General features: G+C 39.1%; 1 protein-coding gene across 2 annotated transcripts in view; it reads left to right on the forward strand.

Annotated features, from left to right (window-relative positions):
* The window catches only part of LOC311038361 (GTPase IMAP family member 8-like), a 58,598-nt gene that overhangs the window by 38,656 nt on the left and 7,246 nt on the right, over window positions 1-12,696 (forward strand). The window contains exons 3-4 of one of the 2 annotated variants that reach the window (XM_084047844.1): window positions 7,775-7,837; window positions 11,311-11,364. The exons of the other annotated variant lie outside the window; for it this stretch is intronic. Of the exons in view, the coding sequence (XP_083903970.1) occupies window positions 7,775-7,837; window positions 11,311-11,364 (117 nt within the window). The remainder of the gene's footprint in view (window positions 1-7,774; window positions 7,838-11,310; window positions 11,365-12,696) is intronic. 2 annotated transcript variants of the gene reach the window in all.

The raw sequence follows: 12,696 nt of genomic DNA on the forward strand, positions 1-12,696 counted from the left end.
ACATTTTTGAATTTGTGAAATGGGACATTCTGCACAATGGTTTGATGCTGATACTTTTGTACTTTTACTCAAGTACATTTTTAATATGGGACTTCTACTTGTAACAGTATATCTAAATTGCAGTATTGATTATTTTACTGTGAGTACTTCTTTCATCACTGGTCAACAATACTCAAAAGTTTAAGTAACCGATCTACAAGCCTATTATTTATAAGGCTGTCACGTTATCATCCATAGAGGGAGCCCCATCATGTGAGTGGCATCCTCTGCACCCCACCCTACTTTTCTTTCTGTAAATATATCTATTATTGTTTTTAGTGATGTTGCTGATATGTAATGTATTGTATGTATGGTATGTCATGATGATGATGATGAATTGAGTACAATGGACCACAATTTACAAGCCACCTGGGGCATTTTGTGTTATCCTTTTAGCATATTGTTACTGTATGTCCTATACTGTCTCAATCAATCAATCAATCAATCAATCAATTGTGTTGAATGCTTTTTGAAATATTTAACTTTATTTTACTCTTTGAAATAAAAACAAGGGCTTCTCGAAGCACTTTCAAAACTAGCTCTTAAAAACTGGCTTCAAAATAACTAAAATTAGTATTACTAGACCATACCCGGTCGACGCATCCGTGGGGGGATATGCGCACATGATCTGGCAACCCGGGAGGAAGTTCGTCCCATAGCTGGGCAGCCCCGTAACCATGGCGACATTCTTTGACACAAAAGCGCTAATAAGAAGCTGAGATTTGATGAAATTGAAAAAGGGGCTTCACAGTTAAGTTCAGATGGTAAAGGTCAATGGCTGTGTGCAAAATCAGAGCAATTGGTCCAGCCACTGAGGAGAACCGGGTAGCTTCACCTACTCACTCACTCACCACTACAGACGGACAGAGGTTACTAGAATTATAGTAGGATAATTACTTCTAGTTTATTTTTCGCTCCCTTTGCCATGCTGCTGCTATACCAAATGGTTACTAAATGCCATAATATGCTCTTTAAAAGACTGTTTGGTACATGCACTTTTTATGATAAACTGAACTTTATTTAAACTATGTAGGTACATAGCACTTTATTTAAAATAGGTTAAATGCATTGACTGCACATTAAGGTAAAAAATATGTAGAATTGCATTGACTGCACATTTATTAAAGTCTAGTTTCTTATACATATCTGTCTGATTTAGTGTTGATGTGTTGTCGTTAGTTCTGGTGTTTAGTGTTATTTTGTTGACAAATTAAAATAAGCCCTCAGGCTTTATTGTGTTTTCATCCACTGTGATACAATGATTGCATGCACCCGGCTCTTTCACTTTCATTTTGTACTGGAAATCACTTCTGGAGATGACTGACTTCGTAGTAGTGACATCATAGCCTGGCCACATGATGTTTGAGATCCACATGGAAACCACGCCGTAATTTATTAGACACCGTCAGTGGTGGAAGAAGTACTCAGATATTTTACGTAAAAGTAGCAATACCGCAATACAATACTCTGTTACAAGTAAAAGGCCTGTGTTCAAAATGTTACTTGAGTAAAAGTACAAAAGTATTGGCATCAAAATATACTTAAAGTACTAAAATGTACTAAAATGTAGCCTATGTATAAAATAGAGCTACAGTGGTTAATGTATGTTATATAATATTATAATTTATATCTACAAAAGTAACTAGTAACTAGATCTGTTACATTGGTGAGTCACAATTAATTTAAGTTGAAACTCACCCAACTGTGATGGAGGCCGTCTTGAAGCAGGTTAGAGTCACAAGACTGTAGGTTCAAGTCCAACATCACAGCTGAGCTGGACAAGAAAGGTAATGTCTGTTGAGAAGAATAACAAGGCTTTCTGTGTCTCTCAGATGAAAGAAGCTGAAGCAGAGAGGGGTGAGTGGAGACATCAAGCTGACATGGAAGAAGCAGCCTGGTGGAGAAGTCTTCCAGAAGGTGAACGAGAAGAGGAGAAAGACAGAGCTCTGTCACACACACACACACACACACACACACACACACACACACACACACACACACACACACACACACACACACACACACACACACACACACACACACACACTGTCTCAAACATAATATCGTTTCCGTAGGGCAGAAACTTCTTATCTTCACATTTTAACTTTTTGTATTTTTTCGTAAATTAGTGCCCTACTTGATCATACTACAGTGTCACACTATACTTTAGTGACTAAAGTATCAAAAGTAGCAGATCTGCTACTTTAGCTGTAGTTCTACTTTTGATATTTTTGAATCATGAAAAGTAACAGTTTTGGACTTCTCTGTCTGCTGTAAAGGTCTATTCAAATGATTTATGGTTTGACAGAAAGTGTCTTTCCAAGTTCCCTTTCTTCACTTAGCATAGTTGTTGCAATTAATTTTCCCTGCAAAAATAATGTGTGTATACTATGTCTTTTGTCCCATGACGTCTGTTCCCAAACTCATTCAACTGATGTCTTGTCTCATTAGATGTGGTTGAAAAATAGTAGTAGCTTAAACAGGTAACACACATTGATATGCTGCCAGGGTCAATCCTGTGTTAATTCACACTGCCCCACTCATTTGTTACTTTCAAGAGTGGTTTCCGTTAAGGTGAACAAGTATTCGATGATGATGAGAAAGTCTTAGACCATGCGTAGGTGATATGATGTAAGGTATGCCAGTGGAACAATGAAAGTATTAAGGCAGCTATTAGCAAACATTACTTCTAGCTGTCTGTCTGAGTGCAGGGAGCTTGAGCAGACTGCAGACCTTACATCCTGTTATGTATCAGGCAGGATGCTAACTCTATATATTGAGACGTGAGTCTTGCTTTGAGGTTTCCGCCATGTGACTCATTGCTACGGTGAAGACGTGCTTTTGTAGGTAGGAGGGGTTTTGTGGTTGAAGCGCTGAGCATGAGGCTTTTACCTCTCCTTCGAATAGTCGGGGTAGTGAGCACAGCCTCATGATGGATGCTCCAAATTTAATAGGTTAACTTTACTTTTGTTTCATTGTGTCTGGGCGAGCATTATGGTCGACGAGGAGTGGTACGCATTTTGCATAATGGGTAAGTCCAACTTCTTAAATGAAATAAAATAAACAGGAAATCTGTGTCGCTTCTTGTTTACTGCTGCCTGTGTTGCCTGATGAATTTAGCAGAGAAATTCAGGCATGCCTGTCCCTCTGCTAAATAATCATCAGAGGGATTTTGTTTAAAGCAGCGATTCTCAATAATAGTTAAAAATATATTATGAAAAATGTCATGGTATTTTTTCTTTAAAACGTTGAAAGGTGAGTTTTCATTGTGATACCTAAATAATAACTTAAAGTATATTACTTTAGTCAGTCAACAATTGTTGGACTGATCATTCAAATAAACAGCCGCAAACGCTTTTGAGATTTTCCAGTGGGCCCTGATCCAGAAAAGGTTGAGAACCACTAGCCTTGTCTGTTGTTGCCAGATTGGACTTTTCCTCTTTTAAAATGTTCTTTATATCATGAAATTTTGCTTGCCAGTTGTACTAAATTTTGAGTAAAATAGAAGATACAACAAATAGAAGTTGTATGGGGATTTAATTCTTTAGATTATCTCCATTAGACATTCTCCATCAGGGTTCACTGGACAGTTTAAACAAAGGATGAGACTATCACAAATGTGAGGTTTTTGTGATTTGATCCTATAATACAAGAATATTAATAGTTTCACAGTTACACTCGGCCTGGGGTATTCCTGTATTAGTGTTTAGGCATATTATCCGGAAATCATATACTGTACACAGGGGTGTAATCGTAATTTTTTTACTGCCGGGGCAATATTTTAATGACGTCACGCGCGCGGCACGTGCATATCGACAAGCTTAATGTTTATACATTGTAGGAACCATGTTTGTATAGGAAATGACTAGTTTTTAGCTTAGTTTTAAACCTTCTCTTCTTGTAAACCTTCTCAAGGAATGCCTTGAATTATAGGAGCTGAAGTCTCGAGTTGTGAGGGGGATACTCAGACACACACACACACTGCGCGGGTGTGGGCGTGGGCGTGTGAATGTGTGTGGGGGTGTCCTCAGCTTCTGTTAGATGTAAGCAGGGGGCTTCCAAGGACAAACACGTTTAAGAACCACTGTTTATGTTAATTGTAACTTTAATAAATGTATTATCGAGCTACATGTAACATGAATGATAATAATAATAACTTGGATTTATATAGCGCCTTTCAGAAACCCAAGGAATGCACCACGAAAGCAGAACAAATGTTAAAATCAATGAAGTGTTACCAAATATTTTGTTTAATTGTTTCCCCCAAGGAACCAACATGCTCCAGTTGAATTAGTCTTCCCTGAGTGTCCAACAGAGTGACGTTATGGCTGAATCTGCGGATACAGCACCTGGTGAGTCCAGTCCAATGTTACTGAACTTTCAATGAATCTCAATATTGTATATACACTGTAGTGCCAGTGTGTACTTTGACTTGTTGTCAATGGGAGCACCACATATCTACAGTACTAGATCTACTAATATACTTGGGAACGATGCAAATTGGAAATGCATTCCTCACCTGGTTATGCAATACCCGTTGTACCACACGGTGTGGTGTGTGTGCTTGGGTGTGGTCCATACCCAAGTACGCCCAAGTCCAGAATGTCCAGGTGAGAGGAATCAGGGATCAGGGGGGTTATGCTTATTAAGGAGGAGTTTACTAATAATCTGCATCTGGGAGGTTTTCTGAGGTTTTCACCTATGTGATCTGAGTGTACTCATTACGGCAAATTGATTACTGTTGATTTGCTATTTGGATCACTGAAGAAAACAGAAATCACTATTTTCATTTCAACTACTTAAAAGAAAATACATTTGTTTAGCTATTCTCATACATACATATACATATAATATGTTCTATTATACAGAGCCCTGAAGAGGCCGTTGAGCGGAAGAAAAAATACATATCGGTGGCCACAAATTACTAATCTGTGGCCATGGATTTTTATTTTGTTTCGCTCAAACAGCCTCTCCAGGGCTCCGTACTATTACATAATCAAAGCAAAATGTATGTGCAATTATTAATAACAAATGGCTAATCTTGTTCTCTCTCAATTTCGTTGTAGCTGAACGCCTCACCTGCCCGGATTCAAATAGAATGTTTCTAAGTGTTGTCACAGAGTCACCCATTGGTTGATGCAGCACGCATGATTGTAGCTTCACCGAAATGCTTCACCTGTAACAAGTGACTAAGGTAACTATGTTATCTCAGCAGACAGGCATGTGCTTGAGGTACTGGTGCACATTAATTAATGTGTGTGTGTGTGTGTGTGTGTGTGTGTGTGTGTGTGTGTGTGTGTGTGTGTGTGTGTGTGTGTGTGTGTGTGTGTGTGTGTCACATTGTTACTGTTGATATATTTTATATTTGTCAGGGAATGGTTTAGCAGACTGACTTGCGTCATCACATCAGCCATCAGCTGCGGCTCGATTTGCTTAGTGTCCTGGGCAACCAGGGTTGTTGTGACATTCATGCACAATGTTTATAATAACAAAACCGCGTGGCAGACAACTCAAGGGGAAGAAATATGTTAAACATTCTAACACAGATTGGTGTTATGGGAGTACTGCAGCACACAGTTCAGACCCATGGCTGCTACAAGGACAAGCGAAATCATAACAAATAGAGGCACAGGCACTTTTAACCATATTAAAAACAATGAAAAATGGTACAACATTAGATCTATCAAACACCATACAATATGGCAGGGAGCACAGGAAAACGCACAGGGCTTAAATAGGAGTGAGTGAGAGCTTCCGGTGGTGCGGTGAACGGGTGAGATGGAAGAGTTTAGAGCTCCCGGACATTTGAACAATATCTTTTTTTGAATACCGGTGCTTTGGTGTCTACATTACTCATCTTGCTCTGTGAGGGAACAATATAGCCAGGGCCATTCATTTGCGCTGTTTGTTGGGTTTCACAATGCATATCAAAGGCTGTATGTGATAGTTTTTCTGTTGGAAAGTGTGAATGCCCCCCGTCACACTTGTACAGCCGCTGTATCTGTATATATTATGACTCCATTCCCACATACAGTGCACACACACTCCATGTATCCAAGTTATAAAATGCATGCAATCATAAAAATATATTCACTTTTAAGTAATGAATGGTTATTATAAAAGATGGGTCTTTAATTGCTTCAGTCATCAAATCAATTTATGTCTGCCTACTTTTATTATCCAAACAAACAAAACATAGTTTACTATGCATTTATTTGCAGTTAACTATGCACATATTAACTGTTTAACAATGTTTTTTTTATCTACCTGGTCTAAAGTGGGATCAATGCCTTATTAAGCTTAATAAACCCTTTATAGGCTCTATGTAGTCCTGGGTATCTCGAAGGGGCACATACCTGTTTCCTGTTCTGTTCATTTTCCCATAGTTTCATTTTATTGGCTGATTTCATTGGTTCATTTGGCTGATTGCACCCGAGCCAATCATACGAAGCAATGGGAAAATTAACGGGAACAGGAAATGGATAGGCCAGCTTCATGAAACCTGCAGAGCTTTATGGACAGTTAAAGGGATATTTTATATATGTCTAGCTTTCGGGAGCACCCCAGACAGTTTTTAAGTTGCTTGATTCAGTATTTAGGTATTTGATATTAATGTTATCAGACACGGCCCCTTCCTATACAAACCCATTGTAACTTCAAACTCCATTTTAACCATGCTTGATTAATCGAAAACACCCGTTGTTGGTCCTGGCAACTGACATTGTCCTTCTAATGCATGAAAGAACATGTTCTTTTCAATTACTTTTTTCTTTTATTTTTCAAAATGTTTTGGAAAAATAAAATAAAATTAAAACATAAAATAAAATAAATGAAAAAGTAATAAAGTAATAAAACATGTTCTTCTCATGCATTAGAAGGACTATATCAGTTGCCAGGACCAAGAACGGGTGTTTTTGATGAATCCATCATGGTTAAAATGGAGTTTGAAGTTACAATGGGTCTGTATAGTGCTGGTTTCATGTAATAGTAGTGCGCACAAGACGGCTGGGGGTTGGGGGTATTTCTACAGAAAGTAGAAATGTACATCATTTTAACTAAAGCTTGTGTTTAGTCTCTTCACACCTAAAGCTTTAAGAGAATCAAGCTGACATGTTAACATTCTCTGTTTGTACCAGGAATCAACCATGCCTAAGGAACACATGTTGAAAACTCTGGAGGAGCTGGGAGACGAGGATTTTGAGAAGTTCAAATGGTATTTGGAACCAACTCATAACCTTAAACTTAAAGGATTCAAGCCAATCCCAAAGTCCCGCCTGGACAAAGTTTGCAGGATGACCACCGTTGATCTGATCATACAGACCAACCCCAGTATAAAAGTTGAGATCATGGTGAATGCTCTGAAGAAGATCGACAGGAATGATCTAGCAGAGAGTTTTGCAGAAATACCCAAAGGTAGGTATAAAGAGGGTAGATATGTTTACAAGTAAGTGTTGTATAAAAGCACAACAGGCGCAACCCACAAGCACACATACGCACATACTCACGCACACATACGCACATACTCACGCACGCACGCACGCACGCACACACACACACACACACACACACACACACACACACACACACACACACACACACACACACACACACACACACACACACACACACACACACACACACTTTGTGTTTGTTTTCCCGGAGTCATCTTCCTCTAAAATGATGACCTACATGTCTTATTTTCAAGTCCTGGTGACATTATTTTATCTGTTTGCAGATGTCGGTGATGTTCCAGAGACTTCAGGGAACAGTGCAGCTTCCTCTGAGGGACCAAACAATGGTAATTTATTTCAATAGGATTCATTAAACTCTCTGGGTTGGCTGTATAGTGTTTTGCCCTACACAAAAACACACACACACACACACACACACACACACACACACACACACACACACACACACACACACACACACACACACACACACACACACACACACACACACACACACACAAATTGGTATTAACCCAGTTAATTAATACATTTTGTACCAGACCAATTATTTTATTTTTATATATTTTTTTCTTCTTGGGTACTCTGTCACTTTCATTTAATTTGACAAGATTATAGAACTACTGAAAGCATTATATTGAATTTAAATTGTCAGTTGTTTGTAATAACATTGCTGTGGAAAACAATTTCTTACATGGCTTACCTTTTGTCTTAGCATTTTTATATTTGATTGCTGTAATGTTTGGCAGTTTATGTTACACAAATATCCTAAATGAGACGGCCACTCATAAAATAGATAAACAACATAAATCTCATAAAATAGATACATAACATAAATCACATGCATTAGATAAATAATATAAATCAACATATTGCGTTGCTTTTATTAAAGAGTACAGACTAGACCTGCTCTAAATGAAGCACCTTTATATATTATTCTTTTGTGATTCTGCATTATTATTTATATAGCATTATTATTAATGCTATAATCCGTAATAGAGATAGAAGAATTTGGATGTCACAGTCATTTGTAATGAAATCGAGGGGCGATTGAAATAGCCACCTTCATTACATTATTTATTGTCAACGGGACTTGCTTGAAATTGCATGCATCATACAGCACATACCTGGTGGAAGAAGATTGTTTTCCCGGAGTTGATGGTGCAGAGAGTCAGAAAGATAAAAGTATAGCATGTTGGCTTCAACTGATGCAGCATTGATACTCAAACCTACAGTCATCTTCCTCGAAAATGATGACATTGCCATGTTTTCACAGAAACATGGTTAGATCAGACAGAATTAAATGTTGATGACATTGAAGCAGTTTTGCTAGGTATCCTCCCTACCAAAAGCAAGCGGGGTCTATATAGTGGGGCACTATATAGACCCCCGGAGCAGAGACATTTTATAGAATCCTTGGAAAATGTATTGGCCAACAACCTGGATATTTTAAGTAAGGAATTAATTTTAATGGGAGACATAAATGTGGACATTTTAAATGTGAAAGGGCAGCATTATAATGCACTGGTACAATTTTTTTTAAAACAAATGGTCTTGTCCAGTTGATAACAGAACCCACAAGAATCACAGAGCATAGTCAAACTGTATTAGATTTAATAATGGTTTCTGATAAAAGCAACATTTCTCAAAGTGGTGTAATTGTATATGGAATAAGTGACCATTTTATTACCTACTGTACGAGGAAAATAAGGAGGTCCACCATTAACAGCCACAAAACCATTAAGTGTAGATCACTCAGCAAGTATAATAAAGATAGCTTCATAGAAATGCTCAAGACAACAGACTGGTCTCGTATCCTGATGAGCACTGATGCCGACTTTGCAGGGTCGCACTTTCAGAGTACATTTCTAAATGTTTTAGATAAAATAACTCCAATTAAGGAGGTCAGAATAAAACAAAGAACACAGCTTTTCTTTTTTGCAAAACTGATTGGGTGGGCCAGCTTTCTATGTGGGTGGGCCACGGCTGCGCCCACCCATGGCTGCGCCCCTGTGCGGGACTCGTGTGTCTGGTGTATTCATCAATTGGTAACGCGCTGTACGTGCCACGCATATGCTCGCTTTGAAAAGTCTGGTGTAGATGCAGCTGCTTTTACGCACTTTGCCTTCCCATGTGTGCGTGTGTTTATAAGTGGCAATGTGGTCTGGTGCAGGGTTTCCACTGGGCCTTTTTTGGACGGGCCACCATGACCGGCAGGCCGAAAGGCATGGCGAGAGAGTATGTTTTGCACCCTGTCCGTCCGTGTGTCCGTCCGTCCGTGTGTCCATCTGTCTGTGACCAACTAATTTCCGTCACCATTGGCCCGCTCGCTGCAAAACTGTGCACACACACTCCCTGGATGCCAATTCAGAACCTCTGCCCCAAGTTTTGTCACATGGGCCTGTTATAGCGCCACCAGGAGGCCGATTTGTGCAAAACACATTTTTTAAATTTACTCCTGCAGATTGGATCCAAACATCACGCAAGTCGGTACACAGTATCTCTATAGTCATGTGATCAACACGGATCTGTCTGATTTTCCTTATTCCATCCTGATTGGGTAAGATTGGCTTCTAAAGTTTGCAGGATTGGTTCGTTTTGAACAAAATGCCTCAAATCATCAACGTAGAATGCGATTTCTGTGAAATTGTGCACACACATTTCCACTAGGCCAAGGAAGAAATGGCACTTGAAAATGTTCAAATCAGCCTCGTGGTGGCTCTAAAACAGGCCGATTCGCGTTTTTACCTATAACTGCACCGATTTGCTTTAACTTTGCACGCACTCTCCCTAGAGGCCAAGGAAAAACCTTTGCCCTGCATTTTTCACATTTGCCTTTTAGAGCACCACCAGGAGGCTGACTTTTGTAAAACTAATCTTGTGCACACACACTCCCTGGATGCCAATTCAGAACCTCTGCCCCAAGTTTTTTTTACATGGGTCTGTTATATCGCCACCAGGAGGCCGATTTGTGCAAAACATTTTTTTTTATATTACTCCTGCAGATTCTGTCCAAAAATCACGCAAATCGGTACACAGCATCTCTATAGTCATGTGATCAAGATGGAAGTGTCCTAATTTTCCTTATTCCATCCTGATTGGCTAAGATTGGCTTCCAAAGTTTGCAGGATACGTCCGTTTGAACAAAATGCCTCAAATCATGAACGCAATGTGCGATTTCTGTGAAATTTTGCACACACATTCCCACTAGGCCGAGGAAGAAATGCCACCCTTTTCACATTGGCCTGTTATAGCGCCAACAGCAGGTCTAATTTAGCTAAACACATTTTTGGAACAAAATGCCTCAAATCATGAATGCAGTGTCCGATTGCCGTGCAAGGCCTAAGAAGAAATGGCGCCCCTTTTCACTTTGGCTTATTATAGCGCCACCAGGAGGCCACAATAACCTACCTGACCTGGTGGAGACCTGTGCTCCGAGGAGCACTTCTTCTAGTTTTATCCTGTTGTTCCTGTGCATAGTTTCCTATGTAATCCGCCATTCAGGTGTCGCTTGTCAAAAAGAACACGACTGTCGTACAAACTAGGCTGAATATGTTTGGGGATTTACATGTCGTTCACCTAAATGACCTGTCACCTCAATATGTGAATGGAAATGGGTTATATGTACGCCCTGTACAGACATGCCAAATGTATGCTAATCTCATGCAGTTTGGGCCAAGAAACATGCAGTTTTTTTTTGCATGCGTATAAATTTGCAATTTCCAATACTGTAAAATGGTTCTGGGTTTGTAATTCTGAATATTGATGGAATTGTATTTTTCTAAATTCTTAATTGCTGCAGAGAGCTTGGGGGTGATGAATCGGAGCCGAAGCTATGAGTTACTACATCCTACTAGTGAGTAAACCTGAACTGAATCAGAAATGTTCTGCTGCTTTATTCGTATGGGTGCATTTCGCCTTTCCGACATGTTGCCTTTCCGACGTTGACGAACCCTATACCTAACCCTAACCCTAACCGCACGCGGAAGCCACTAGTCGGAGTGGCGAGATGTCGGAATGGAAGGAGAACCCCTATTCGTATACATTTAAAGGGCAAGACCACTTTGGTAGAGGTTTGTGTTGTGTATTTACCTTGCCATGATGTAACTCCAAAGGTGGACAAGAAATCAAAAATAATTGCTCCATTGATTAGAAATTGATAATTCAAAATATGCTCCTCATTGACTTACATGGTATGCTGAAACAGCTCTCAAAGTCACTATTTTAGCACGTAAACTAACACAATCAAAGCTAATTCAGACAATATACAACATCACCAAACCCAGTACTGTTTATTTTTTTAATAAAAATGTCAACTTCCTGCTGATTTTACTATTTGAAGATCCGGATCCAGTCCGGGTTTTCTTCTTAATAAAAATAGCAAAATGAGCGTAACATAAGAACAAAGCGGGGCTCGCAACTCACTTTTTTAATGCTCCAAAGGTTTATTTCTTTATAACAAACAGCAGATAGTAGCTATACAACGTTCTGACCCTTTCTGTCTTTTTCAAGTATAAACAAGAAAACAGGAAATTGCATTTTTTATACCAAAATTGAATAAATTGGTTATCAGCCCAACCCAGCCCCCATCATGTAAGTCTTGGTACCGCCCCTGATCACCAGGATCAGGGGCGGTACCAAGACTTACATGATTTTTTTAATAAACATTTCATCAATGACAACAATTCATCTTTACATTCTTTACATAAATATGTTTTTAGAAAAAAATATATACATATTAAAAACAGTAGTAGACATAACTCATTAGACCTACAAATAGGCAACAGTAGACAAAGCCCAATATGCTTGGAAGCCACTAGCTGTTCCTTCGTTTAAGGGGACAACAAGGTGATGTCCATGACCAACTGACAAAAAAATCCCTTTGAAAAATACCCCTTGAAAAACACTTTTAAAAAAATATATATATATTGACCCGGTCCAGATCCTAGCCACTAGAAACAAAAAGGAACAAGCAAAAAAGTAACCCAAAATGAAAAGATTTGAAGACCATATAACCAGCTCCCTCCATTGGCTTATTTATAGATAAGGCCTAATATCAAAGTCCTCATTGAGTCCTGTTGGTGGCTTGGTGCCATAGTTTTGAGATAATGGATCCACCATACTTCCCTCCTCAATAGGAGATTGTCTATATCTCCCCTTCGTCTCGGAAGATGCACTTTCTGTATTC

This window comes from Gymnoscopelus microlampas (assembly GCF_963454915.1).
Source record: "Gymnoscopelus microlampas genome assembly, chromosome: 21".
Taxonomy (NCBI): domain Eukaryota; kingdom Metazoa; phylum Chordata; class Actinopteri; order Myctophiformes; family Myctophidae; genus Gymnoscopelus; species Gymnoscopelus microlampas.